Raw genomic sequence first — 26572 nt, 5'->3', positions numbered from 1 at the left:
TGCGTGCGTGTGTGTGTGTGTGTGTGGTTACTAGACGTGTGCCTGGTCTTGGTTGTGGAGGAACCTGCTTTCAGGAAAGGAAAAGGAATTTACAGGGAAAGACTCCAGACTTTACCAAAACTACAGTCCTTCATATATGTATCCACAGGTACATATAAATACATGTAATAATGTCTGGCCTTTCAGGGTTTATAGTTATTGAGAAGGAGGGAGAAAAAGAGAGAGAGTTAGTGAGAAGGGGGGAGAGAGAGAGAGAGAGAGAGAGAGAGAGAGAAGGGGGCGAGAGAGAGGGAGAGAGAGATAATAAGTAAGTAAGCAAGTAAATTTGAGAAAACGAGGGAGCGAAAAAGAGATATGAGTGTATATTCTGGCAGCTCTCCCTGTAAGTAATGTAAATAACGTCTGACTGTAGCGGTCTCAGAGGAGAGGAGATGTGAACCAGTATACAGTATATACATTCCTCCTCTCCTCCCTCCCTCCCTGAGCACGTGGTGGGACATGAGGTCCGTGTTATGAAAGGCGTAGAGTTCTAGGAAGGCTGAAATTAGTTCCAAGAGATCAGAGAAGGACGTAGGAGGAACGACAACCGAGCAGCGCAGCGATGTACAACACACTGTACCACCGTCACTGTATAGAGGTCAGGATGTTATTGTAAAAGACAATGTTTTCTCAATGACTTACCTGACTTACCAAAACAAAAGTTTAGAATTCTTCAAATGACTTACCTGACTTACCAAAACAAAAGTTTAGAATTCTTCAAATGACTTACCTGACTTACCAAAACAAAAGTTTTAGAATTCTTCAAATGACTTACCTGACTTACCAAAACAAAAGTTTAGAATTCTTCAAATGACTTACCTGACTTACCAAAACAAAAGTTTAGAATTCTTCAAATGACAAAAAACAAAAGTTTAGAATTCTTCAAATGACTTACCTGACTTACCAAAACAAAAGTTTAGAATTCTTCAAATGATTTACAACTTGTTGATTTTCTCTTCAGTACATTTGAGAGAAAGAGTAATCTGAAAGTTTCAAGTTTCAGCATTTATTCACCAGGTGCCCAGGATACATCAGGTGTAAACAGTGAAACTCTAACCTTGTCTAACATTGAGAGCTCCTTCCCAGCAGGATACATCAGGTATAAAACAGTGAAACTCTAACCTTGTCTAACCTTGAGAGCTCCTTCTCAGCAGGATACATCAGGTATAAAACAGTGAAACTCTAACCTTGTCTAACCTTGAGAGCTCCTTCTCAGCAGGATACATCAGGTATAAAACAGTGAAACTCTAACCTTGTCTAACATTGAGAGCTCCTTCCCAGCAGGATACATCAGGTGTAAAACAGTGAAACTCTAACATTGAGAGCTCCTTCCCAGCAATGCAGAGATAATAATAATAGTCTAGATAATAACAACAGAAAATACATGTTTTAAAACAAGAAGCACGATATAGGTTGAAGAAACAGGACAATAACACCAAGATGTTGTCTGTATCATGTTGGGTTCACAGTTCACAGGCTCTTGCAGGAGGTCTGGTTCGAGAAAGGGCCTAAAATGGCCGCTTTCATCCTGATGTTCTGAAAACACGAAGGCCGTGAGGTCGATACGTAAGCTGATTAAAAATCTGTGATATTATCAAGAGCAGTGTGCGGTTTCCTTTCTCCTTCATCTTGTTCAACTGTTAACATGCACCTGCAAAAAAAGATTGCTCAGATGTGCGACTGCCTTTTGAATTTTGTGATACGGATGTAAAAAAACAAACATGTCAAACACCCTTCCTCACAGTGACGTTTCTATGTGAGAACTGCCAGAACAATTTGAGATACCAAAAATATTTCCCTCCTACTCTGCGGTGGAATCGGACACAAAGGACTTGCTGACAGACATGACAGTGTTATGACAGATTGACCGTTTGAGGAATACGCACATTGTTTCCAAGAGATCAGAAGGGACAAAGAACATCGCAGGAATGGCAACACTACAAAGCAGGACAACTTTAGAAACACAAACTACAGCAACAACAACATCATTTCTCCCCAGTAGAAGAGGGGGAACCAATCCCTTTTCTCCCCAGTAGAACAGGGGAACCAATCCCTTTTCTCCCCAGTAGAACAGGGGAACCAATCCCTTTTCTCCCCAGTAGAAGAGGGGGAACCAATCCCTTTTCTCCCCAGTAGAACAGGGGAACCAATCCCTTTTCTCCCCAGTAGAACAGGGGAACCAATCCCTTTTCTCCCCAGTAGAACAGGGGAACCAATCCCTTTTCTCCCCAGTAGAAGAGGGGGAACCAATCCCTTTTCTCCCCAGTAGAACAGGGGAACCAATCCCTTTTCTCCCCAGTAGAAGAGGGGAACCAATCCCTTCTCTCCCCAGTAGAAGAGGGGAACCAATCCCTTCTCTCCCCAGTAGAAGAGGGGGAACCAATCCCTTTTCTCCCCAGTAGAAGAGGGGGAACCAATCCCTTTCTCCCCAGTAGAAGAGGGGAACCAATCCCTTTTCTCCCCAGTAGAAGAGGGGAACCAATCCCTTCTCTCCCCAGTAGAAGAGGGGAACCAATCCCCCCTCTCCCCAGTAGAAGAGGGGAACCAATCCCTTTCTCCCCAGTAGAAGAGGGAACCAATCCCTCTCTCCCCAGTAGAACAGGGGAACCAATCCCTTCTCTCCCCAGTAGAAGAGGGGAACCAATCCCTTCTCTCCCCAGTAGAAGAGGGGAACCAATCCCTTTTCTCCCCAGTAGAAGAGGGGAACCAATCCCTTCTCTCCCCAGTAGAAGAGGGGAACCAATCCCTTTTCTCCCCAGTAGAAGAGGGGAACCAATCCCTTTTCTCCCCAGTAGAGAAGGGGGAACCAATCCCTTTTCTCTCCCCAGTAGAAGAGGGGGAACCAATCCCTTTTCTCCCCAGTAGAAGAGGGGAACCAATCCCTTTTCTCCCCAGTAGAAGAGGGGAACCAATCCCTTTTCTCCCCAGTAGAAGAGGGGAACCAATCCCTTTTCTCCCCAGTAGAAGAGGGGAACCAATCCCTTTTCTCCCCAGTAGAAGAGGGGAACCAATCCCTTCTCTCCCCAGTAGAAGAGGGGAACCAATCCCTTCTCTCCCCAGTAGAAGAGGGGGAACCAATCCCTTCTCTCCCCAGTAGAAGAGGGGAACCAATCCCTTCTCTCCCCAGTAGAAGAGGGGAACCAATCCCTTCTCTCCCCAGTAGAAGAGGGGAACCAATCCCTTCTCTCCCCAGTAGAAGAGGGGAACCAATCCCTTCTCTCCCCAGTAGAAGAGGGGAACCAATCCCTTCTTCCCTTAGAAGAGGGGAACTCTCCCCAGTAGAACAGGGGAACCAATCCCTTCTCTCCCCAGTAGAACAGGGGAACCAATCCCTTCTCTCCCCAGTAGAAGAGGGGAACCAATCCCTTTTCTCCCCAGTAGAAGAGGGGAACCAATCCCTTCTCTCCCCAGTAGAAGAGGGGAACCAATCCCTTCTCTCCCCAGTAGAAGAGGGGAACCAATCCCTTCTCTCCCCAGTAGAAGAGGGGAACCAATCCCTTCTCTCCCCAGTAGAAGAGGGGAACCAATCCCTTTCTCCCCAGTAGAAGAGGGGAAGAAGAGGGGAACCAATCCCTTTTCTCCCCCCAGTAGAAGAGGGGAACCAATCCCTTTTCTCCCCAGTAGAAGAGGGGAAGACCAATCCCTTTTCTCCCCAGTAGAAGAGGGGAACCAATCCCTTTCTCCCCAGTAGAAGAGGGGAACCAATCCCTTCTCTCCCCAGTAGAAGAGGGGAACCAATCCCTTTTCTCCCCAGTAGAAGAAGAACCAATCCCTTCTCTCCCCAGTAGAAGGGGAACCAATCCCTTCAAGAAGAGGGGAACCAATCCCTTCTCTCCCCAGTAGAAGAGGGAACCAATCCCTTTTCTCCCCAGTAGAAGAGGGGAACCAATCCCTTCTCTCCCCAGTAGAACAGGGGAACCAATCCCTTCTCCAATCCCTTCCCCCCAGTAGAAGAGGGGAGAGGGGGGAACCAATCCCTTCTCTCCCCAGTAGAAGAGGGGAACCAATCCCTTCTCTCCCCAGTAGAAGAGGGAACCAATCCCTTCTCTCCCCAGTAGAAGAGGGGAACCAATCCCTTCTCTCCCCAGTAGAAGAGAAGGGAACCAATCCCTTCTCTCCCCAGTAGAAGAGGGGAACCAATCCCTTCTCTCCCCAGTAGAAGAGGGGAACCAATCCCTTCTCTCCCCAGGAAGAGGGGAACCAATCCCTTTTCTCCCCAGTAGAAGAGGGGAACCAATCCCTTCTCTCCCCAGTAGAAGAGGGGAACCAATCCCTTCTCTCCCCAGTAGAAGAGGGGAACCATTCCCCTTCTCTCCCCAGTAGAAGAACCAGGGAAACCAATCCCTTCTCTCCCCAGTAGAAGAGGGGAACCAATCCCTTCTCTCCCCAGTAGAAGAGGGGAACCAATCCCTTTTCTCCCCAACCAATCCCTTCTCTCCCCAGTAGAAGAGGGGAACCAATCCTTTTCTCCCCAGTAGAAGAGGGGAACCAATCCCTTCTCTCCCCAGTAGAACCAATCCCTTCTCTCCCCAGTAGAAGAGGGGAACCAATCCCTTTTCTCCCCAGTAGAAGAGGGGGGGAACCAATCCCTTTTCTCCCCAGTAGAAGAGGGAACCAATCCCTTTTCTCCCCAGTAGAAGAGGGGAACCAATCCCTTTCTCCCCAGTAGAAGAGGGGAACCAATCCCTTCTCTCCCCAGTAGAAGAGGGGAACCAATCCCTTTTCTCCCCAGTAGAAGAGGGGAACCAATCCCTTTCTCCCCAGTAGAAGAGGGGAACCAATCCCTTCTCTCCCCAGTAGAAGAGGGGAACCAATCCCTTCTCTCCCCAGTAGAAGAGGGGAACCAATCCCTTTTCTCCCCAGTAGAAGAGGGGGAACCAATCCCTTTTCTCCCCAGTAGAAGAGGGGAACCAATCCCTTCTCTCCCCAGTAGAAGAGGGGAACCAATCCCTTCTCTCCCCAGTAGAAGAGGGGAACCAATCCCTTCTCTCCCCAGTAGAAGAGGGGAACCAATCCCTTCTCTCCCCAGTAGAAGAGGGGAACCAATCCCTTTTCTCCCCAGTAGAAGAGGGGAACCAATCCCTTTTCTCCCCAGTAGAAGAGGGGAACCAATCCCTTCTCTCCCCAGTAGAAGAGGGGAACCAATCCCTCCCCCCAGTAGAAGAGGGGAAATCCCTTCTCTCCCCAGTAGAAGAGGGGAACCAATCCTTCTCTCCCCAGTCCAATCCCCCCAGTAGAAGAGGGAACCAATCCCTTTTCTCCCCAGTAGAAGAGGGGAACCAATCCCTTTCTCCCCAGTAGAAGAGGGGAACCAATCCCTTTTCTCCCCAGTAGAAGAGGGGAACCAATCCCTTTTCTCCCCAGTTTCTCCCCAGTAGAAGAGGGGAACCAATCCCTTTTCTCCCCAGTAGAAGAGGGGAACCAATCCCCCAGTAGAAGGGAACCAATTCCTTTTCTCCCCAGTAGAAGAGGGGAACCAATCCTTCTCTCCCCAGTAGAAGAGGGGACAATCCCTTTTCTCCCCAGTAGAAGAGGGGAACCAATCCCTTCTCTCCCCAGTAGAAGAGGGGAACCAATCCCTTTCTCCCCAGTAGAAGAGGGGAACCAATCCCTTCTCTCCCCAGTAGAAGAGGGGAACCAATCCCCTTTTCTCCCCAGTAGAAGAGGGGAACCAATCCCTTTCTCCCCAGTAGAAGAGGGGAAGAGGGGAACCAATCCCTTTCTCCCCAGTAGAAGAGGGGAACCAATCCCTTCTCTCCCCAGTAGAAGAGGGGAACCAATCCCTTTTCTCCCCAGTAGAAGAGGGGAACCAATCCCTTTTCTCCCCAGTAGAAGAGGGGAACCAATCCCTTTCTCCCCAGTAGAAGAGGGGAACCAATCCCTCTCCCAGTAGAAGAGGGGAACCAATTCTCCCCAGTAGAAGAGGGGAACCAATCCCTTTTCTCCCCAGTAGAAGAGGGGAACCAATCCCTTCTCTCCCCAGTAGAAGAGGGGAACCATTACCTTCTCTCCCCAGTAGAAGAGGGGAACCAATCCCTTCTCTCCCCAGTAGAAGAGGGGAACCAATCCCTTCTCTCCCCAGTAGAAGAGGGGAACCAATCCCTTTCTCCCCAGTAGAAGAGGGGAACCAATCCCTTCTCTCCCCAGTAGAAGAGGGGAACCAATCCCTTTTCTCCCCAGTAGAAGAGGGGAACCAATCCCTTTTCTCCCCAGTAGAAGAGGGGGAACCAATCCCTTCTCTCCCCAGTAGAAGAGGGGAACCAATCCCTTTCTCCCCAGTAGAAGAGGGGAACCAATCCCTTCTCTCCCCAGTAGAAGAGGGGAAATCCAAAGAGGGGAACCAATCCCTTTCTCCCCAGTAGAAGAGGGGAACCAAGAAGAGGGGAACCAATCCCTTTTCTCCCCAGTAGAAGAGGGGAACCAATCCCTTCTCTCCCCAGTAGAAGAGGGGAACCAATCCCTTCTCTCCCCAGTAGAAGAGGGGAACCAATCCCTTCTCTCCCCAGTAGAAGAGGGGAACCAATCCCTTTTCTCCCCAGTAGAAGAGGGGAACCAATCCCTTTTCTCCCCAGTAGAAGAGGGGAACCAATCCCTTCTCTCCCCAGTAGAAGAGGGAACCAATCCCTTTTCTCCCCAGTAGAAGAGGGGGAACCAATCCCTTTTCTCCCCAGTAGAAGAGGGGAACCATTACCTTCTCTCCCCAGTAGAAGAGGGGAACCAATCCCTTCTCTCCCCAGTAGAAGAGGGGAACCAATCCCTTCTCTCCCCAGTAGAAGAGGGAACCCCCTTTTCTCCCCAGTAGAAGAGGGGAACCAATCCCTTTTCTCCCCAGTAGAAGAGGGGAACCAATCCCTTTTCTCCCCAGTAGAAGAGGGGAAATCCAAGAAGAGGGGAACCAATCCCTTTCTCCCCAGTAGAAGAGGGGAACCAATCCCTTTCTCCCCAGTAGAAGAGGGGAACCAATCCCTTTCTCCCCAGTAGAAGAGGGGGAACCAATCCCTTTTCTCCCCAGTCTCCCAGTAGAAGAGGGGAACCAATCCCTTCTCTCCCCAGTAGAAGAGGGGAACCAATCCCCCTTTTCTCCCCAGTAGAAGAGGGGAACCAATCCTTTTCTCCCCAGTAGAAGAGGGAGAACCATTACCTTTTCTCCCCAGTAGAAGGGGGAACCAATCCCTTTTCTCCCCAGTAGAAGAGGGAACCTTTTCTCCCCAGTAGAACAGGGGAACCAATCCCTTCTCTCCCCAGTAGAAGAGGGGAACCAATCCCTTCTCTCCCCAGTAGAAGAGGGGAACCAATCCCTTCTCTCCCCAGTAGAAGAGGGGAACCAATCCCTTTTCTCCCCAGTAGAAGAGGGGAACCATTACCTTTTCTCCCCAGTAGAAGAGGGGAACCAATCCCTTTTCTCCCCAGTAGAAGAGGGGGAACCAATCCCTTTTCTCCCCAGTAGAAGAGGGGAACCAATCCCTTCTCTCCCCAGTAGAAGAGGGGAACCAATCCCTTTTCTCCCCAGTAGAAGAGGGGAACCAATCCCTTTTCTCCCCAGTAGAAGAGGGGAACCAATCCCTTCTCTCCCCAGTAGAAGAGGGAACCAATCCCTTTTCTCCCCAGTAGAAGAGGGGGAACCAATCCCTTTTCTCCCCAGTAGAAGAGGGGAACCATTACCTTCTCTCCCCAGTAGAAGAGGGGAACCAATCCCTTCTCTCCCCAGTAGAAGAGGGGAACCAATCCCTTCTCTCCCCAGTAGAAGAGGGGGAACCACGCCCCCTAAACCCTTCCCTCAGCAGGACAACTATATTACTGTACAGTGTAACGCCCCTAAACCCTCCCTTATTACTGTACAGTGTAACGCCCCCTAAACCCTCTCCTCAGCAGGACAACTATACTACTGTACAGTGTAACGCCCCCTAAACCCTCCCTTATTACTGTACAGTGTAACGCCCCCCCAGTAAACCCTCTCCTCAGCAGGACAACTATACTACTGTACAGTGTAACGCCCCCTAAACCCTCCCTTATTACTGTACAGTGTAACGCCCCTAAACCCTCTCTCAGCAGGACAACTATACTACTGTACAGTGTAACGCCCCTAAACCCTCTCCTCAGCAGGACAACTATACTACTGTACAGTGCAACGCCCCTAAACCCTCCCTTATTACTGTACAGTGTAACGCCCCTAAACCCTCTCCTCAGCAGGACAACTATATTACTGTACAGTGTAACGCCCCCTAAACCCTCCCTTATTACTGTACAGTGTAACGCCCCCTAAACCCTCCCTTATTACTGTACAGTGTAACGCCCCCTAAACCCTCTCCTCAGCAGGACAACTATATTACTGTACAGTGTAACGCCCCCCAGTAAACCCTCCCTTATTACTGTACAGTGTAACGCCCCTAAACCCTCTCCTCAGCAGGACAACTATACTACTGTACAGTGTAACGCCCCCCAGTAAACCCTCCCTTATTACTGTACAGTGTAACGCCCCCTAAACCCTCTCCTCAGCAGGACAACTATATTACTGTACAGTGCAACGCCCCTAAACCCTCCCTTATTACTGTACAGTGTAACGCCCCCCAGTAAACCCTCTCCTCAGCAGGACAACTATATTACTGTACAGTGTAACGCCCCTAAACCCTCCCTTATTACTGTACAGTGTAACGCCCCCTAAACCCTCTCCTCAGCAGGACAACTATACTACTGTACAGTGTAACGCCCCCTAAACCCTCCCTTATTACTGTACAGTGTAACGCCCCCTAAACCCTCTCCTCAGCAGGACAACTATATTACTGTACAGTGCAACGCCCCTAAACCCTCCCTTATTACTGTAAGAGTGCAACCCCCTAAACCCTCTCCTCAGCAGGACAATAGGGTCCAGAGGACAGGGTTCAGAGGACAGGGTTCAGAGGACAGGGTTCAGAGGACAGGGTCCAGAGGACAGGGTTCAGAGGACAGGGTTCAGAGGACAGGGTCCAGAGGACAGGGTTCAGAGGACAGGATTCAGAGGACAGGGTTCAGAGGACAGGGTTCAGAGGACAGGGTCCAGAGGACAGGGTCCATTGCCCCTCAAGTTTGACAAAAACAAAACAGTTGTTTTTATTTCTTCATTGTTGGGGACATAAAAGACTGTCAAAACACCACAGAAATCAGCTGCAAGTGATTTTAATTTTGGAAATCTCTTTACCAGTATTCCCACATAATGAAGAGACATGAGAATGTAAACAAATGTAAGCAAGAATCCCTTTTCCCCAGTAGAAGGATTGAAATGATTGAGTTTTAGTCAAATATTACATCTGTTTTGGCTTCTTGCAGTCAATTTGCAGTCTACAAATGATTTGTAATTATGTTCAGCCCCCCCAAACATCAGCTCAAGAAAACAATCAGGCCGCAGCTTTGTCTAGTTGATGATCTCTGCCACCTGCGCTAAACAGCACAAACAGGTCTGGAATCAGGCTACTCAGGAACCATCAGTATCACTTCCTGGTGGAGATGTTGGTTGTGATATCGTTGTTATGAGGAGAACATCAGTATCACTTCCTGGTGGAGATGTTGGTTGTGATATCGTTGTTATGAGGAGAACATCAGTATCACTTCCTGGTGGAGATGTTGGTTGTGATATCGTTGTTATGAGGAGAACATCAGTATCACTTCCTGGTGGAGATGTTGGTTGTGATATCGTTGTTATGAGGAGAACATCAGTATCACTTCCTGGTGGAGATGTTGGTTTTGATATCGTTGTTATGAGGAGAACATCAGTATCACTTCCTGGTGGAGATGGTGGTTGTGATATCGTTGTTATGAGGGGAACATCAGTATCACTTCCTGGTGGAGATGTTGGTTGTGATGTCGTTGTTATGAGGAGAACATCAGTATCACTTCCTGGTGGAGATGTTGGTTGTGATGTCGTTGTTATGAGAAGAACATCAGTATCACTTCCTGGTGGAGATGTTGGTTGTGATATCGTTGTTATGAGGAGAACATCAGTATCACTTCCTGGTGGAGATGTTGGTTGTGATATCGTTGTTATGAGGGGAACATCAGTATCACTTCCTGGTGGAGATGTTGGTTGTGATATTGTTGTTATGAGGAGAACATCAGTATCACTTCCTGGTGGAGATGTTGGTTGTGATATCGTTGTTATGAGGAGAACATCAGTATCACTTCCTGGTGGAGATGTTGGTTGTGATATCGTTGTTATGAGGGGAACATCAGTATCACTTCCTGGTGGAGATGTTGGTTGTGATGTCGTTGTTATGAGGAGAACATCAGTATCACTTCCTGGTGGAGATGGTGGTTGTGATATCGTTGTTATGAGGAGAACATCAGTATCACTTCCTGGTGGAGATGTTGGTTGTGATGTCGTTGTTATGAGGAGAACATCAGTATCACTTCCTGGTGGAGATGGTGGTTGTGATATCGTTGTTATGAGGGGAACATCAGTATCACTTCCTGGTGGAGATGTTGGTTGTGATATCGTTGTTATGAAGGGAACATCAGTATCACTTCCTGGTGGAGATGTTGGTTGTGATATCGTTGTTATGAGGGGAACATCAGTATCACTTCCTGGTGGAGATGTTGGTTGTGATATCGTTGTTATGAGGGGAACATCAGTATCACTTCCTGGTGGAGATGTTGGTTGTGATGTCGTTGTTATGAGGGGAACATCAGTATCACTTCCTGGTGTAGATGTTGGTTGTGATATCGTTGTTATGAGGGGAACATCAGTATCACTTCCTGGTGGAGATGTTGGTTGTGATGTCGTTGTTATGAGGGGAACATCAGTATCACTTCCTGGTGTAGATGTTGGTTGTGATATCGTTGTTATGAGGGGAACATCAGTATCACTTCCTGGTGGAGATGTTGGTTGTGATGTCGTTGTTATGAGGAGAACATCAGTATCACTTCCTGGTGGAGATGTTGGTTGTGATGTCGTTGTTATGAGGGAACATCAGTATCACTTCCTGGTGGAGATGTTGGTTGTGATATCGTTGTTATGAGGGGAACATCAGTATCACTTCCTGGTGGAGATGTTGGTTGTGATGTCGTTGTTATGAGGGGAACATCAGTATCACTTCCTGGTGGAGATGTTGGTTGTGATATCGTTGTTATGAGGAGAACATCAGTATCACTTCCTGGTGGAGATGTTGGTTGTGATGTCGTTGTTATGAGGGGAACATCAGTATCACTTCCTGGTGGAGATGTTGGTTGTGATGTCGTTGTTATGAGGAGAACATCAGTATCACTTCCTGGTGGAGATGTTGGTTGTGATGTCGTTGTTATGAGGGGAACATCAGTATCACTTCCTGGTGGAGATGTTGGTTGTGATATCGTTGTTATGAGGGGAACATCAGTATCACTTCCTGGTGGAGATGTTGGTTGTGATATCGTTGTTATGAGGAGAACATCAGTATCACTTCCTGGTGGAGATGTTGGTTGTGATATCGTTGTTATGAGGAGAACATCAGTATCACTTCCTGGTGGAGATGTTGGTTGTGATATCGTTGTTATGAGGGGAACATCAGTATCACTTCCTGGTGGAGATGTTGGTTGTGAACATTGTTATGAGGAGAACATCAGTATCACTTCCTGGTGGAGATGGTGGTTGTGATATCGTTGTTATGAGGAGAACATCAGTATCACTTCCTGGTGGAGATGTTGGTTGTGATGTCGTTGTTATGAGGAGAACATCAGTATCACTTCCTGGTGGAGATGTTGGTTGTGATATCGTTGTTATGAGGGGAACATCAGTATCACTTCCTGGTGGAGATGTTGGTTGTGATATCGTTGTTATGAGGAGAACATCAGTATCACTTCCTGGTGGAGATGTTGGTTGTGATATCGTTGTTATGAGGGGAACATCAGTATCACTTCCTGGTGGAGATGTTGGTTGTAATATTGTTGTTATGAGGAGAACATCAGTATCACTTCCTGGTGGAGATGTTGGTTGTGATATCGTTGTTATGAGGAGAACATCAGTATCACTACCTGGTGGAGATGTTGGTTGTGATATCGTTGTTATGAGGGGAACATCAGTATCACTTCCTGGTGGAGATGTTGGTTGTGATGTCGTTGTTATGAGGAGAACATCAGTATCACTTCCTGGTGGAGATGGTGGTTGTGATATCGTTGTTATGAGGGGAACATCAGTATCACTTCCTGGTGGAGATGTTGGTTGTGATATCGTTGTTATGAGGGGAACATCAGTATCACTTCCTGGTGGAGATGGTGGTTGTGATATCGTTGTTATGAGGGGAACATCAGTATCACTTCCTGGTGGAGATGTTGGTTGTGATATCGTTGTTATGAGGGGAACATCAGTATCACTTCCTGGTGGAGATGTTGGTTGTGATGTCGTTGTTATGAGGGGAACATCAGTATCACATCCTGGTGGAGATGTTGGTTGTGATATCGTTGTTATGAGGGGAACATCAGTATCACTTCCTGGTGGAGATGTTGGTTGTGATATCGTTGTTATGAGGAGAACATCAGTATCACTTCCTGGTGGAGATGTTGGTTGTGATATCGTTGTTATGAGGAGAACATCAGTATCACTTCCTGGTGGAGATGTTGGTTGTGATGTCGTTGTTATGAGGAGAACATCAGTATCACTTCCTGGTGGAGATGTTGGTTGTGATATCGTTGTTATGAGGGGAACATCAGTATCACTTCCTGGTGGAGATGTTGGTTGTGATGTCGTTGTTATGAGGGAACATCAGTATCACTTCCTGGTGGAGATGTTGGTTGTGATGTCGTTGTTATGAGGAGAACATCAGTATCACTTCCTGGTGGAGATGTTGGTTGTGATGTCGTTGTTATGAGGAGAACATCAGTATCACTTCCTGGTGGAGATGTTGGTTGTGATGTCGTTGTTATGAGGGGAACATCAGTATCACTTCCTGGTGGAGATGTTGGTTGTGATATCGTTGTTATGAGGGGAACATCAGTATCACTTCCTGGTGGAGATGTTGGTTGTGATGTCGTTGTTATGAGGGGAACATCAGTATCACTTCCTGGTGGAGATGTTGGTTGTGATATCGTTGTTATGAGGAGAACATCAGTATCACTTCCTGGTGGAGATGTGGTTGTGATATCGTTGTTATGAGGGGAACATCAGTATCACTTCCTGGTGGAGATGTTGGTTGTGATGTCGTTGTTATGAGGAGAACATCAGTATCACTTCCTGGTGGAGATGTTGGTTGTGATGTCGTTGTTATGAGGAGAACATCAGTATCACTTCCTGGTGGAGATGTTGGTTGTGATATCGTTGTTATGAGGAGAACATCAGTATCACTTCCTGGTGGAGATGTTGGTTGTGATATCGTTGTTATGAGGGGAACATCAGTATCACTTCCTGGTGGAGATGTTGGTTGTGATATCGTTGTTATGAGGAGAACATCAGTATCACTTCCTGGTGGAGATGTTGGTTGTGATATCGTTGTTATGAGGAGAACATCAGTATCACTTCCTGGTGGAGATGTTGGTTGTGATATCGTTGTTATGAGGAGAACATCAGTATCACTTCCTGGTGGAGATGTTGGTTGTGATGTCGTTGTTATGAGGAGAACATCAGTATCACTTCCTGGTGGAGATGTGGTTGTGATATCGTTGTTATGAGGGGAACATCAGTATCACTTCCTGGTGGAGATGTTGGTTGTGATATCGTTGTTATGAGGGGAACATCAGTATCACTTCCTGGTGGAGATGTTGGTTGTGATATCGTTGTTATGAGGGAACATCAGTATCACTTCCTGGTGGAGATGTTGGTTGTGATGTCGTTGTTATGAGGGAACATCAGTATCACTTCCTGGTGGAGATGTTGGTTGTGATGTCGTTGTTATGAGGAGAACATCAGTATCACTTCCTGGTGGAGATGTTGGTTGTGATGTCGTTGTTATGAGGGGAACATCAGTATCACTTCCTGGTGGAGATGTTGGTTGTGATATCGTTGTTATGAGGGAACATCAGTATCACTTCCTGGTGGAGATGTTGGTTGTGATATCGTTGTTATGAGGGGAACATCAGTATCACTTCCTGGTGGAGATGTTGGTTGTGATGTCGTTGTTATGAGGAGAACATCAGTATCACTTCCTGGTGGAGATGTTGGTTGTGATGTCGTTGTTATGAGGAGAACATCAGTATCACTTCCTGGTGGAGATGTTGGTTGTGATGTCGTTGTTATGAGGGGAACATCAGTATCACTTCCTGGTGGAGATGTTGGTTGTGATATCGTTGTTATGAGGGGAACATCAGTATCACTTCCTGGTGGAGATGTTGGTTGTGATATCGTTGTTATGAGGGGAACATCAGTATCACTTCCTGGTGGAGATGTTGGTTGTGATATCGTTGTTATGAGGAGAACATCAGTATCACTTCCTGGTGGAGATGTTGGTTGTGATATCGTTGTTATGAGGGGAACATCAGTATCACTTCCTGGTGGAGATGTTGGTTGTGATGTCGTTGTTATGAGGAGAACATCAGTATCACTTCCTGGTGGAGATGTTGGTTGTGATGTCGTTGTTATGAGGAGAACATCAGTATCACTTCCTGGTGGAGATGTTGGTTGTGATATCGTTGTTATGAGGAGAACATCAGTATCACTTCCTGGTGGAGATGTTGGTTGTGATATCGTTGTTATGAGGGGAACATCAGTATCACTTCCTGGTGGAGATGTTGGTTGTGATATCGTTGTTATGAGGAGAACATCAGTATCACTTCCTGGTGGAGATGTTGGTTGTGATATCGTTGTTATGAGGAGAACATCAGTATCACTTCCTGGTGGAGATGTTGGTTGTGATATCGTTGTTATGAGGAGAACATCAGTATCACTTCCTGGTGGAGATGTTGGTTGTGATATCGTTGTTATGAGGGGAACATCAGTATCACTTCCTGGTGGAGATGTTGGTTGTGATATCGTTGTTATGAGGAGAACATCAGTATCACTTCCTGGTGGAGATGTTGGTTGTGATATCGTTGTTATGAGGGGAACATCAGTATCACTTCCTGGTGGAGATGTTGGTTGTGATATCGTTGTTATGAGGAGAACATCAGTATCACTTCCTGGTGGAGATGTTGGTTGTGATATCGTTGTTATGAGGAGAACATCAGTATCACTTCCTGGTGGAGATGTTGGTTGTGATGTCGTTGTTATGAGGAGAACATCAGTATCACTTCCTGGTGGAGATGGTGGTTGTGATATCGTTGTTATGAGGGGAACATCAGTATCACTTCCTGGTGGAGATGTTGGTTGTGATATCGTTGTTATGAGGGGAACATCAGTATCACTTCCTGGTGGAGATGTTGGTTGTGATATCGTTGTTATGAGGGGAACATCAGTATCACTTCCTGGTGGAGATGTTGGTTGTGATGTCGTTGTTATGAGGGAACATCAGTATCACTTCCTGGTGGAGATGTTGGTTGTGATGTCGTTGTTATGAGGGGAACATCAGTATCACTTCCTGGTGGAGATGTTGGTTGTGATGTCGTTGTTATGAGGGGAACATCAGTATCACTTCCTGGTGGAGATGTTGGTTGTGATGTCGTTGTTATGAGGGGAACATCAGTATCACTTCCTGGTGGAGATGTTGGTTGTGATATCGTTGTTATGAGGGGAACATCAGTATCACTTCCTGGTGGAGATGTTGGTTGTGATATCGTTGTTATGAGGAGAACATCAGTATCACTTCCTGGTGGAGATGTTGGTTGTGATGTCGTTGTTATGAGGAGAACATCAGTATCACTTCCTGGTGGAGATGTTGGTTGTGATGTCGTTGTTATGAGGGGAACATCAGTATCACTTCCTGGTGGAGATGTTGGTTGTGATATCGTTGTTATGAGGGAACATCAGTATCACTTCCTGGTGGAGATGTTGGTTGTGATGTCGTTGTTATGAGGGAACATCAGTATCACTTCCTGGTGGAGATGTTGGTTGTGATATCGTTGTTATGAGGAGAACATCAGTATCACTTCCTGGTGGAGATGTTGGTTGTGATATCGTTGTTATGAGGGGAACATCAGTATCACTTCCTGGTGGAGATGTTGGTTGTGATGTCGTTGTTATGAGGAGAACATCAGTATCACTTCCTGGTGGAGATGTTGGTTGTGATGTCGTTGTTATGAGGAGAACATCAGTATCACTTCCTGGTGGAGATGTTGGTTGTGATATCGTTGTTATGAGGAGAACATCAGTATCACTTCCTGGTGGAGATGTTGGTTGTGATATCGTTGTTATGAGGGGAACATCAGTATCACTTCCTGGTGGAGATGTTGGTTGTGATATCGTTGTTATGAGGAGAACATCAGTATCACTTCCTGGTGGAGATGTTGGTTGTGATATCGTTGTTATGAGGGAACATCAGTATCACTTCCTGGTGGAGATGTTGGTTGTGATATCGTTGTTATGAGGAGAACATCAGTATCACTTCCTGGTGGAGATGTTGGTTGTGATGTCGTTGTTATGAGGGAACATCAGTATCACTTCCTGGTGGAGATGTTGGTTGTGATATCGTTGTTATGAGGGGAACATCAGTATCACTTCCTGGTGGAGATGTTGGTTGTGATGTCGTTGTTATGAGGGAACATCAGTATCACTTCCTGGTGGAGATGTTGGTTGTGATATCGTTGTTATGAGGAGAACATCAGTATCACTTCCTGGTGGAGATGATTGTGATATCGTTGTTATGAGGGGAACATCAGTATCACTTCCTGGTGGAGATGTTGGTTGTGATATCGTTGTTATGAGGAGAACATCAGTATCACTTCCTGGTGGAGATGTTGGTTGTGATGTCGTTGTTATGAGGAGAACATCAGTATCACTTCCTGGTGGAGATGTTGGTTGTGATATCGTTGTTATGAGGAGAACATCAGTATCACTTCCTGGTGGAGATGTTGGTTGTGATATCGTTGTTATGAGGGGAACATCAGTATCACTTCCTGGTGGAGATGTTGGTTGTGATATCGTTGTTATGAGGAGAACATCAGTATCACTTCCTGGTGGAGATGTTGGTTGTGATATCGTTGTTATGAGGAGAACATCAGTATCACTTCCTGGTGGAGATGTTGGTTGTGATATCGTTGTTATGAGGAGAACATCAGTATCACTTCCTGGTGGAGATGTTGGTTGTGATGTCGTTGTTATGAGGAGAACATCAGTATCACTTCCTGGTGGAGATGGTGGTTGTGATATCGTTGTTATGAGGGGAACATCAGTATCACTTCCTGGTGGAGATGTTGGTTGTGATATCGTTGTTATGAGGGGAACATCAGTATCACTTCCTGGTGGAGATGTTGGTTGTGATATCGTTGTTATGAGGGGAACATCAGTATCACTTCCTGGTGGAGATGTTGGTTGTGATGTCGTTGTTATGAGGGGAACATCAGTATCACTTCCTGGTGGAGATGTTGGTTGTGATGTCGTTGTTATGAGGGGAACATCAGTATCACTTCCTGGTGGAGATGTTGGTTGTGATGTCGTTGTTATGAGGGGAACATCAGTATCACTTCCTGGTGGAGATGTTGGTTGTGATGTCGTTGTTATGAGGGGAACATCAGTATCACTTCCTGGTGGAGATGTTGGTTGTGATATCGTTGTTATGAGGGAACATCAGTATCACTTCCTGGTGGAGATGTTGGTTGTGATGTCGTTGTTATGAGGAGAACATCAGTATCACTTCCTGGTGGAGATGTTGGTTGTGATGTCGTTGTTATGAGGAGAACATCAGTATCACTTCCTGGTGGAGATGTTGGTTGTGATGTCGTTGTTATGAGGGGAACATCAGTATCACTTCCTGGTGGAGATGTTGGTTGTGATATCGTTGTTATGAGGGAACATCAGTATCACTTCCTGGTGGAGATGTTGGTTGTGATGTCGTTGTTATGAGGGGAACATCAGTATCACTTCCTGGTGGAGATGTTGGTTGTGATATCGTTGTTATGAGGAGAACATCAGTATCACTTCCTGGTGGAGATGTTGGTTGTGATATCGTTGTTATGAGGGAACATCAGTATCACTTCCTGGTGGAGATGTTGGTTGTGATGTCGTTGTTATGAGGGAACATCAGTATCACTTCCTGGTGGAGATGTTGGTTGTGATGTCGTTGTTATGAGGAGAACATCAGTATCACTTCCTGGTGGAGATGTTGGTTGTGATATCGTTGTTATGAGGAGAACATCAGTATCACTTCCTGGTGGAGATGTTGGTTGTGATATCGTTGTTATGAGGGGAACATCAGTATCACTTCCTGGTGGAGATGTTGGTTGTGATATCGTTGTTATGAGGAGAACATCAGTATCACTTCCTGGTGGAGATGTTGGTTGTGATATCGTTGTTATGAGGAGAACATCAGTATCACTTCCTGGTGGAGATGTTGGTTGTGATATCGTTGTTATGAGGAGAACATCAGTATCACTTCCTGGTGGAGATGTTGGTTGTGATGTCGTTGTTATGAGGAGAACATCAGTATCACTTCCTGGTGGAGATGGTGGTTGTGATATCGTTGTTATGAGGGGAACATCAGTATCACTTCCTGGTGGAGATGTTGGTTGTGATATCGTTGTTATGAGGGGAACATCAGTATCACTTCCTGGTGGAGATGTTGGTTGTGATATCGTTGTTATGAGGGGAACATCAGTATCACTTCCTGGTGGAGATGTTGGTTGTGATGTCGTTGTTATGAGGGGAACATCAGTATCACTTCCTGGTGGAGATGTTGGTTGTGATGTCGTTGTTATGAGGGGAACATCAGTATCACTTCCTGGTGGAGATGTTGGTTGTGATATCGTTGTTATGAGGGGAACATCAGTATCACTTCCTGGTGGAGATGTTGGTTGTGATGTCGTTGTTATGAGGGGAACATCAGTATCACTTCCTGGTGGAGATGTTGGTTGTGATATCGTTGTTATGAGGGGAACATCAGTATCACTTCCTGGTGGAGATGTTGGTTGTGATGTCGTTGTTATGAGGAGAACATCAGTATCACTTCCTGGTGGAGATGTTGGTTGTGATGTCGTTGTTATGAGGAGAACATCAGTATCACTTCCTGGTGGAGATGTTGGTTGTGATGTCGTTGTTATGAGGAGAACATCAGTATCACTTCCTGGTGGAGATGTTGGTTGTGATATCGTTGTTATGAGGAGAACATCAGTATCACTTCCTGGTGGAGATGTTGGTTATGATATCGTTGTTATGAGGAGAACATCAGTATCACTTCCTGGTGGAGATGGTGGTTGTGATATCGTTGTTATGAGGAGAACATCAGTATCACTTCCTGGTGGAGATGGTGGTTGTGATATCGTTGTTATGAGGAGAACATCAGTATCACTTCCTGGTGGAGATGTTGGTTGTGATGTCGTTGTTATGAGGAGAACATCAGTATCACTTCCTGGTGGAGATGGTGGTTGTGATATCGTTGTTATGAGGGGAACATCAGTATCACTTCCTGGTGGAGATGTTGGTTGTGATATCGTTGTTATGAGGGGAACATCAGTATCACTTCCTGGTGGAGATGTTGGTTGTGATATCGTTGTTATGAGGGGAACATCAGTATCACTTCCTGGTGGAGATGTTGGTTGTGATATTGTTGTTATGAGGAGAACATCAGTATCACTTCCTGGTGGAGATGTTGGTTGTGATATCGTTGTTATGAGGAGAACATCAGTATCACTTCCTGGTGGAGATGTTGGTTGTGATATCGTTGTTATGAGGAGAACATCAGTATCACTTCCTGGTGGAGATGTTGGTTGTGATATCGTTGTTATGAGGAGAACATCAGTATCACTTCCTGGTGGAGATGTTGGTTGTGATATCGTTGTTATGAGGAGAACATCAGTATCACTTCCTGGTGGAGATGTTGGTTGTGATATCGTTGTTATGAGGAGAACATCAGTATCACTTCCTGGTGGAGATGTTGGTTGTGATGTCATTGTTATGAGGAGAACATCAGTATCACTTCCTGGTGGAGATGGTGGTTGTGATATCGTTGTTATGAGGGGAACATCAGTATCACTTCCTGGTGGAGATGTTGGTTGTGATATCGTTGTTATGAGGGGAACATCAGTATCACTTCCTGGTGGAGATGTTGGTTGTGATATCGTTGTTATGAGGGAACATCAGTATCACTTCCTGGTGGAGATGTTGGTTGTGATATCGTTGTTATGAGGGGAACATCAGTATCACTTCCTGGTGGAGATGTTGGTTGTGATGTCGTTGTTATGAGGGAACATCAGTATCACTTCCTGGTGGAGATGTTGGTTGTGATGTCGTTGTTATGAGGGGAACATCAGTATCACTTCCTGGTGGAGATGTTGGTTGTGATGTCGTTGTTATGAGGGGAACATCAGTATCACTTCCTGGTGGAGATGTTGGTTGTGATATCGTTGTTATGAGGGGAACATCAGTATCACTTCCTGGTGGAGATGTTGGTTGTGATATCGTTGTTATGAGGAGAACATCAGTATCACTTCCTGGTGGAGATGTTGGTTGTGATGTCGTTGTTATGAGGAGAACATCAGTATCACTTCCTGGTAGAGATGGTGGTTGTGATATCGTTGTTATGAGGGGAACATCAGTATCACTTCCTGGTGGAGATGTTGGTTGTGATATCGTTGTTATGAGGAGAACATCAGTATCACTTCCTGGTGGAGATGTTGGTTGTGATATTGTTGTTATGAGGAGAACATCAGTATCACTTCCTGGTGGAGATGTTGGTTGTGATATCGTTGTTATGAGGAGAACATCAGTATCACTTCCTGGTGGAGATGTTGGTTGTGATATCGTTGTTATGAGGGGAACATCAGTATCACTTCCTGGTGGAGATGTTGGTTGTGATATCGTTGTTATGAGGAGAACATCAGTATCACTTCCTGGTGGAGATGGTGGTTGTGATATCGTTGTTATGAGGAGAACATCAGTATCACTTCCTGGTGGAGATGGTGGTTGTGATATCGTTGTTATGAGGGGAACATCAGTATCACTTCCTGGTGGAGATGTTGGTTGTGATATCGTTGTTATGAGGGGAACATCAGTATCACTTCCTGGTGGAGATGTTGGTTGTGATATCGTTGTTATGAGGGGAACATCAGTATCACTTCCTGGTGGAGATGTTGGTTGTGATGTCGTTGTTATGAGGGAACATCAGTATCACTTCCTGGTGGAGATGTTGGTTGTGATGTCGTTGTTATGAGGGAACATCAGTATCACTTCCTGGTGGAGATGTTGGTTGTGATATCGTTGTTATGAGGGGAACATCAGTATCACTTCCTGGTGGAGATGTTGGTTGTGATGTCGTTGTTATGAGGAGAACATCAGTATCACTTCCTGGTGGAGATGTTGGTTGTGATGTCGTTGTTATGAGGAGAACATCAGTATCACTTCCTGGTGGAGATGTTGGTTGTGATGTCGTTGTTATGAGGGAACATCAGTATCACTTCCTGGTGGAGATGTTGGTTGTGATGTCGTTGTTATGAGGGGAACATCAGTATCACTTCCTGGTGGAGATGTTGGTTGTGATGTCGTTGTTATGAGGAGAACATCAGTATCACTTCCTGGTGGAGATGGTGGTTGTGATGTCGTTGTTATGAGGAGAACATCAGTATCACTTCCTGGTGGAGATGTTGGTTGTGATGTCGTTGTTATGAGGAGAACATCAGTATCACTTCCTGGTGGAGATGTTGGTTGTGATGTCGTTGTTATGAGGGGAACATCAGTATCACTTCCTGGTGGAGATGTTGGTTGTGATATCGTTGTTATGAGGGGAACATCAGTATCACTTCCTGGTGGAGATGTTGGTTGTGATGTCGTTGTTATGAGGGGAACATCAGTATCACTTCCTGGTGGAGATGTTGGTTGTGATATCGTTGTTATGAGGAGAACATCAGTATCACTTCCTGGTGGAGATGTTGGTTGTGATATCGTTGTTATGAGGGGAACATCAGTATCACTTCCTGGTGGAGATGTTGGTTGTGATGTCGTTGTTATGAGGAGAACATCAGTATCACTTCCTGGTGGAGATGTTGGTTGTGATGTCGTTGTTATGAGGAGAACATCAGTATCACTTCCTGGTGGAGATGTTGGTTGTGATATCGTTGTTATGAGGAGAACATCAGTATCACTTCCTGGTGGAGATGTTGGTTGTGATATCGTTGTTATGAGGGGAACATCAGTATCACTTCCTGGTGGAGATGTTGGTTGTGATATCGTTGTTATGAGGAGAACATCAGTATCACTTCCTGGTGGAGATGTTGGTTGTGATATCGTTGTTATGAGGGGAACATCAGTATCACTTCCTGGTGGAGATGTTGGTTGTGATATCGTTGTTATGAGGGAACATCAGTATCACTTCCTGGTGGAGATGTTGGTTGTGATATCGTTGTTATGAGGAGAACATCAGTATCACTTCCTGGTGGAGATGTTGGTTGTGATATCGTTGTTATGAGGAGAACATCAGTATCACTTCCTGGTGGAGATGTTGGTTGTGATGTCGTTGTTATGAGGAGAACATCAGTATCACTTCCTGGTGGAGATGTTGGTTGTGATGTCGTTGTTATGAGGGGAACATCAGTATCACTTCCTGGTGGAGATGTTGGTTGTGATATCGTTGTTATGAGGGGAACATCAGTATCACTTCCTGGTGGAGATGTTGGTTGTGATGTCGTTGTTATGAGGGGAACATCAGTATCACTTCCTGGTGGAGATGTTGGTTGTGATATCGTTGTTATGAGGAGAACATCAGTATCACTTCCTGGTGGAGATGGTGGTTGTGATATCGTTGTTATGAGGGGAACATCAGTATCACTTCCTGGTGGAGATGTTGGTTGTGATGTCGTTGTTATGAGGAGAACATCAGTATCACTTCCTGGTGGAGATGTTGGTTGTGATGTCGTTGTTATGAGGAGAACATCAGTATCACTTCCTGGTGGAGATGTTGGTTGTGATATCGTTGTTATGAGGAGAACATCAGTATCACTTCCTGGTGGAGATGTTGGTTGTGATATCGTTGTTATGAGGGGAACATCAGTATCACTTCCTGGTGGAGATGTTGGTTGTGATATCGTTGTTATGAGGAGAACATCAGTATCACTTCCTGGTGGAGATGTTGGTTGTGATATCGTTGTTATGAGGAGAACATCAGTATCACTTCCTGGTGGAGATGTTGGTTGTGATATCGTTGTTATGAGGAGAACATCAGTATCACTTCCTGGTGGAGATGTTGGTTGTGATGTCGTTGTTATGAGGAGAACATCAGTATCACTTCCTGGTGGAGATGGTGGTTGTGATATCGTTGTTATGAGGGGAACATCAGTATCACTTCCTGGTGGAGATGTTGGTTGTGATATCGTTGTTATGAGGGGAACATCAGTATCACTTCCTGGTGGAGATGTTGGTTGTGATGTCGTTGTTATGAGGGGAACATCAGTATCACTTCCTGGTGGAGATGTTGGTTGTGATGTCGTTGTTATGAGGGGAACATCAGTATCACTTCCTGGTGGAGATGTTGGTTGTGATGTCGTTGTTATGAGGGGAACATCAGTATCACTTCCTGGTGGAGATGTTGGTTGTGATATCGTTGTTATGAGGGGAACATCAGTATCACTTCCTGGTGGAGATGTTGGTTGTGATGTCGTTGTTATGAGGGGAACATCAGTATCACTTCCTGGTGGAGATGTTGGTTGTGATATCGTTGTTATGAGGGGAACATCAGTATCACTTCCTGGTGGAGATGTTGGTTGTGATGTCGTTGTTATGAGGAGAACATCAGTATCACTTCCTGGTGGAGATGTTGGTTGTGATGTCGTTGTTATGAGGAGAACATCAGTATCACTTCCTGGTGGAGATGTTGGTTGTGATGTCGTTGTTATGAGGAGAACATCAGTATCACTTCCTGGTGGAGATGTTGGTTGTGATATCGTTGTTATGAGGAGAACATCAGTATCACTTCCTGGTGGAGATGTTGGTTGTGATATCGTTGTTATGAGGAGAACATCAGTATCACTTCCTGGTGGAGATGTTGGTTGTGATATCGTTGTTATGAGGAGAACATCAGTATCACTTCCTGGTGGAGATGGTGGTTGTGATATCGTTGTTATGAGGAGAACATCAGTATCACTTCCTGGTGGAGATGTTGGTTGTGATGTCGTTGTTATGAGGAGAACATCAGTATCACTTCCTGGTAGAGATGGTGGTTGTGATATCGTTGTTATGAGGGGAACATCAGTATCACTTCCTGGTGGAGATGTTGGTTGTGATATCGTTGTTATGAGGAGAACATCAGTATCACTTCCTGGTGGAGATGTTGGTTGTGATATCGTTGTTATGAGGGGAACATCAGTATCACTTCCTGGTGGAGATGTTGGTTGTGATATCGTTGTTATGAGGAGAACATCAGTATCACTTCCTGGTGGAGATGTTGGTTGTGATATCGTTGTTATGAGGAGAACATCAGTATCACTTCCTGGTGGAGATGTTGGTTGTGATATCGTTGTTATGAGGAGAACATCAGTATCACTTCCTGGTGGAGATGGTGGTTGTGATATCGTTGTTATGAGGAGAACATCAGTATCACTTCCTGGTGGAGATGTTGGTTGTGATATCGTTGTTATGAGGAGAACATCAGTATCACTTCCTGGTGGAGATGTTGGTTGTGATATCGTTGTTATGAGGAGAACATCAGTATCACTTCCTGGTGGAGATGTTGGTTGTGATGTCATTGTTATGAGGAGAACATCAGTATCACTTCCTGGTGGAGATGGTGGTTGTGATATCGTTGTTATGAGGGGAACATCAGTATCACTTCCTGGTGGAGATGTTGGTTGTGATATCGTTGTTATGAGGGGAACATCAGTATCACTTCCTGGTGGAGATGTTGGTTGTGATGTCGTTGTTATGAGGGGAACATCAGTATCACTTCCTGGTGGAGATGTTGGTTGTGATGTCGTTGTTATGAGGGGAACATCAGTATCACTTCCTGGTGGAGATGTTGGTTGTGATGTCGTTGTTATGAGGGGAACATCAGTATCACTTCCTGGTGGAGATGTTGGTTGTGATGTCGTTGTTATGAGGGGAACATCAGTATCACTTCCTGGTGGAGATGTTGGTTGTGATGTCGTTGTTATGAGGGGAACATCAGTATCACTTCCTGGTGGAGATGTTGGTTGTGATATCGTTGTTATGAGGGGAACATCAGTATCACTTCCTGGTGGAGATGTTGGTTGTGATATCGTTGTTATGAGGAGAACATCAGTATCACTTCCTGGTGGAGATGTTGGTTGTGATATCGTTGTTATGAGGAGAACATCAGTATCACTTCCTGGTGGAGATGTTGGTTGTGATATCGTTGTTATGAGGGGAACATCAGTATCACTTCCTGGTGGAGATGTTGGTTGTGATATCGTTGTTATGAGGAGAACATCAGTATCACTTCCTGGTGGAGATGTTGGTTGTGATATCGTTGTTATGAGGAGAACATCAGTATCACTTCCTGGTGGAGATGTTGGTTGTGATATCGTTGTTATGAGGAGAACATCAGTATCACTTCCTGGTGGAGATGTTGGTTGTGATATCGTTGTTATGAGGAGAACATCAGTATCACTTCCTGGTGGAGATGTTGGTTGTGATATCGTTGTTATGAGGAGAACATCAGTATCACTTCCTGGTGGAGATGTTGGTTGTGATATCGTTGTTATGAGGAGAACATCAGTATCACTTCCTGGTGGAGATGGTGGTTGTGATATCGTTGTTATGAGGGGAACATCAGTATCACTTCCTGGTGGAGATGTTGGTTGTGATATCGTTGTTATGAGGGGAACATCAGTATCACTTCCTGGTGGAGATGTTGGTTGTGATATCGTTGTTATGAGGGGAACATCAGTATCACTTCCTGGTGGAGATGTTGGTTGTGATGTCGTTGTTATGAGGGGAACATCAGTATCACTTCCTGGTGGAGATGTTGGTTGTGATGTCGTTGTTATGAGGGGAACATCAGTATCACTTCCTGGTGGAGATGTTGGTTGTGATATCGTTGTTATGAGGGGAACATCAGTATCACTTCCTGGTGGAGATGTTGGTTGTGAAGTCGTTGTTATGAGGAGAACATCAGTATCACTTCCTGGTGGAGATGTTGGTTGTGATGTCGTTGTTATGAGGAGAACATCAGTATCACTTCCTGGTGGAGATGTTGGTTGTGATGTCGTTGTTATGAGGGGAACATCAGTATCACTTCCTGGTGGAGATGTTGGTTGTGATGTCGTTGTTATGAGGGGAACATCAGTATCACTTCCTGGTGGAGATGTTGGTTGTGATGTCGTTGTTATGAGGAGAACATCAGTATCACTTCCTGGTGGAGATGGTGGTTGTGATGTCGTTGTTATGAGGAGAACATCAGTATCATTTCCTGGTGGAGATGTTGGTTGTGATGTCGTTGTTATGAGGAGAACATCAGTATCACTTCCTGGTGGAGATGTTGGTTGTGATGTCGTTGTTATGAGGGGAACATCAGTATCACTTCCTGGTGGAGATGTTGGTTGTGATATCGTTGTTATGAGGGGAACATCA

At 45.7% G+C, this 26572-nt stretch overlaps 1 protein-coding gene across 1 annotated transcript in view; it reads left to right on the top strand.

The window, feature by feature from the left end:
• The first annotated feature begins 553 nt into the window (after window positions 1–553).
• The window catches only part of LOC135568986 (ninjurin-2-like), a 43568-nt gene continuing 17549 nt past the window's right edge, over window positions 554–26572 (top strand). Inside the window, exon 1 of the mRNA XM_065015774.1 lies at window positions 554–637. Within this exon, the coding sequence (XP_064871846.1) occupies window positions 602–637 (36 nt within the window). The 5' untranslated portion in view covers window positions 554–601. The remainder of the gene's footprint in view (window positions 638–26572) is intronic.

The sequence above is a fragment of the Oncorhynchus nerka genome, unplaced genomic scaffold, assembly GCF_034236695.1.
Source record: "Oncorhynchus nerka isolate Pitt River unplaced genomic scaffold, Oner_Uvic_2.0 unplaced_scaffold_1283, whole genome shotgun sequence".
NCBI lineage: Eukaryota > Metazoa > Chordata > Actinopteri > Salmoniformes > Salmonidae > Oncorhynchus > Oncorhynchus nerka.
This window is presented reverse-complemented; position numbering and strand designations above follow the sequence as displayed.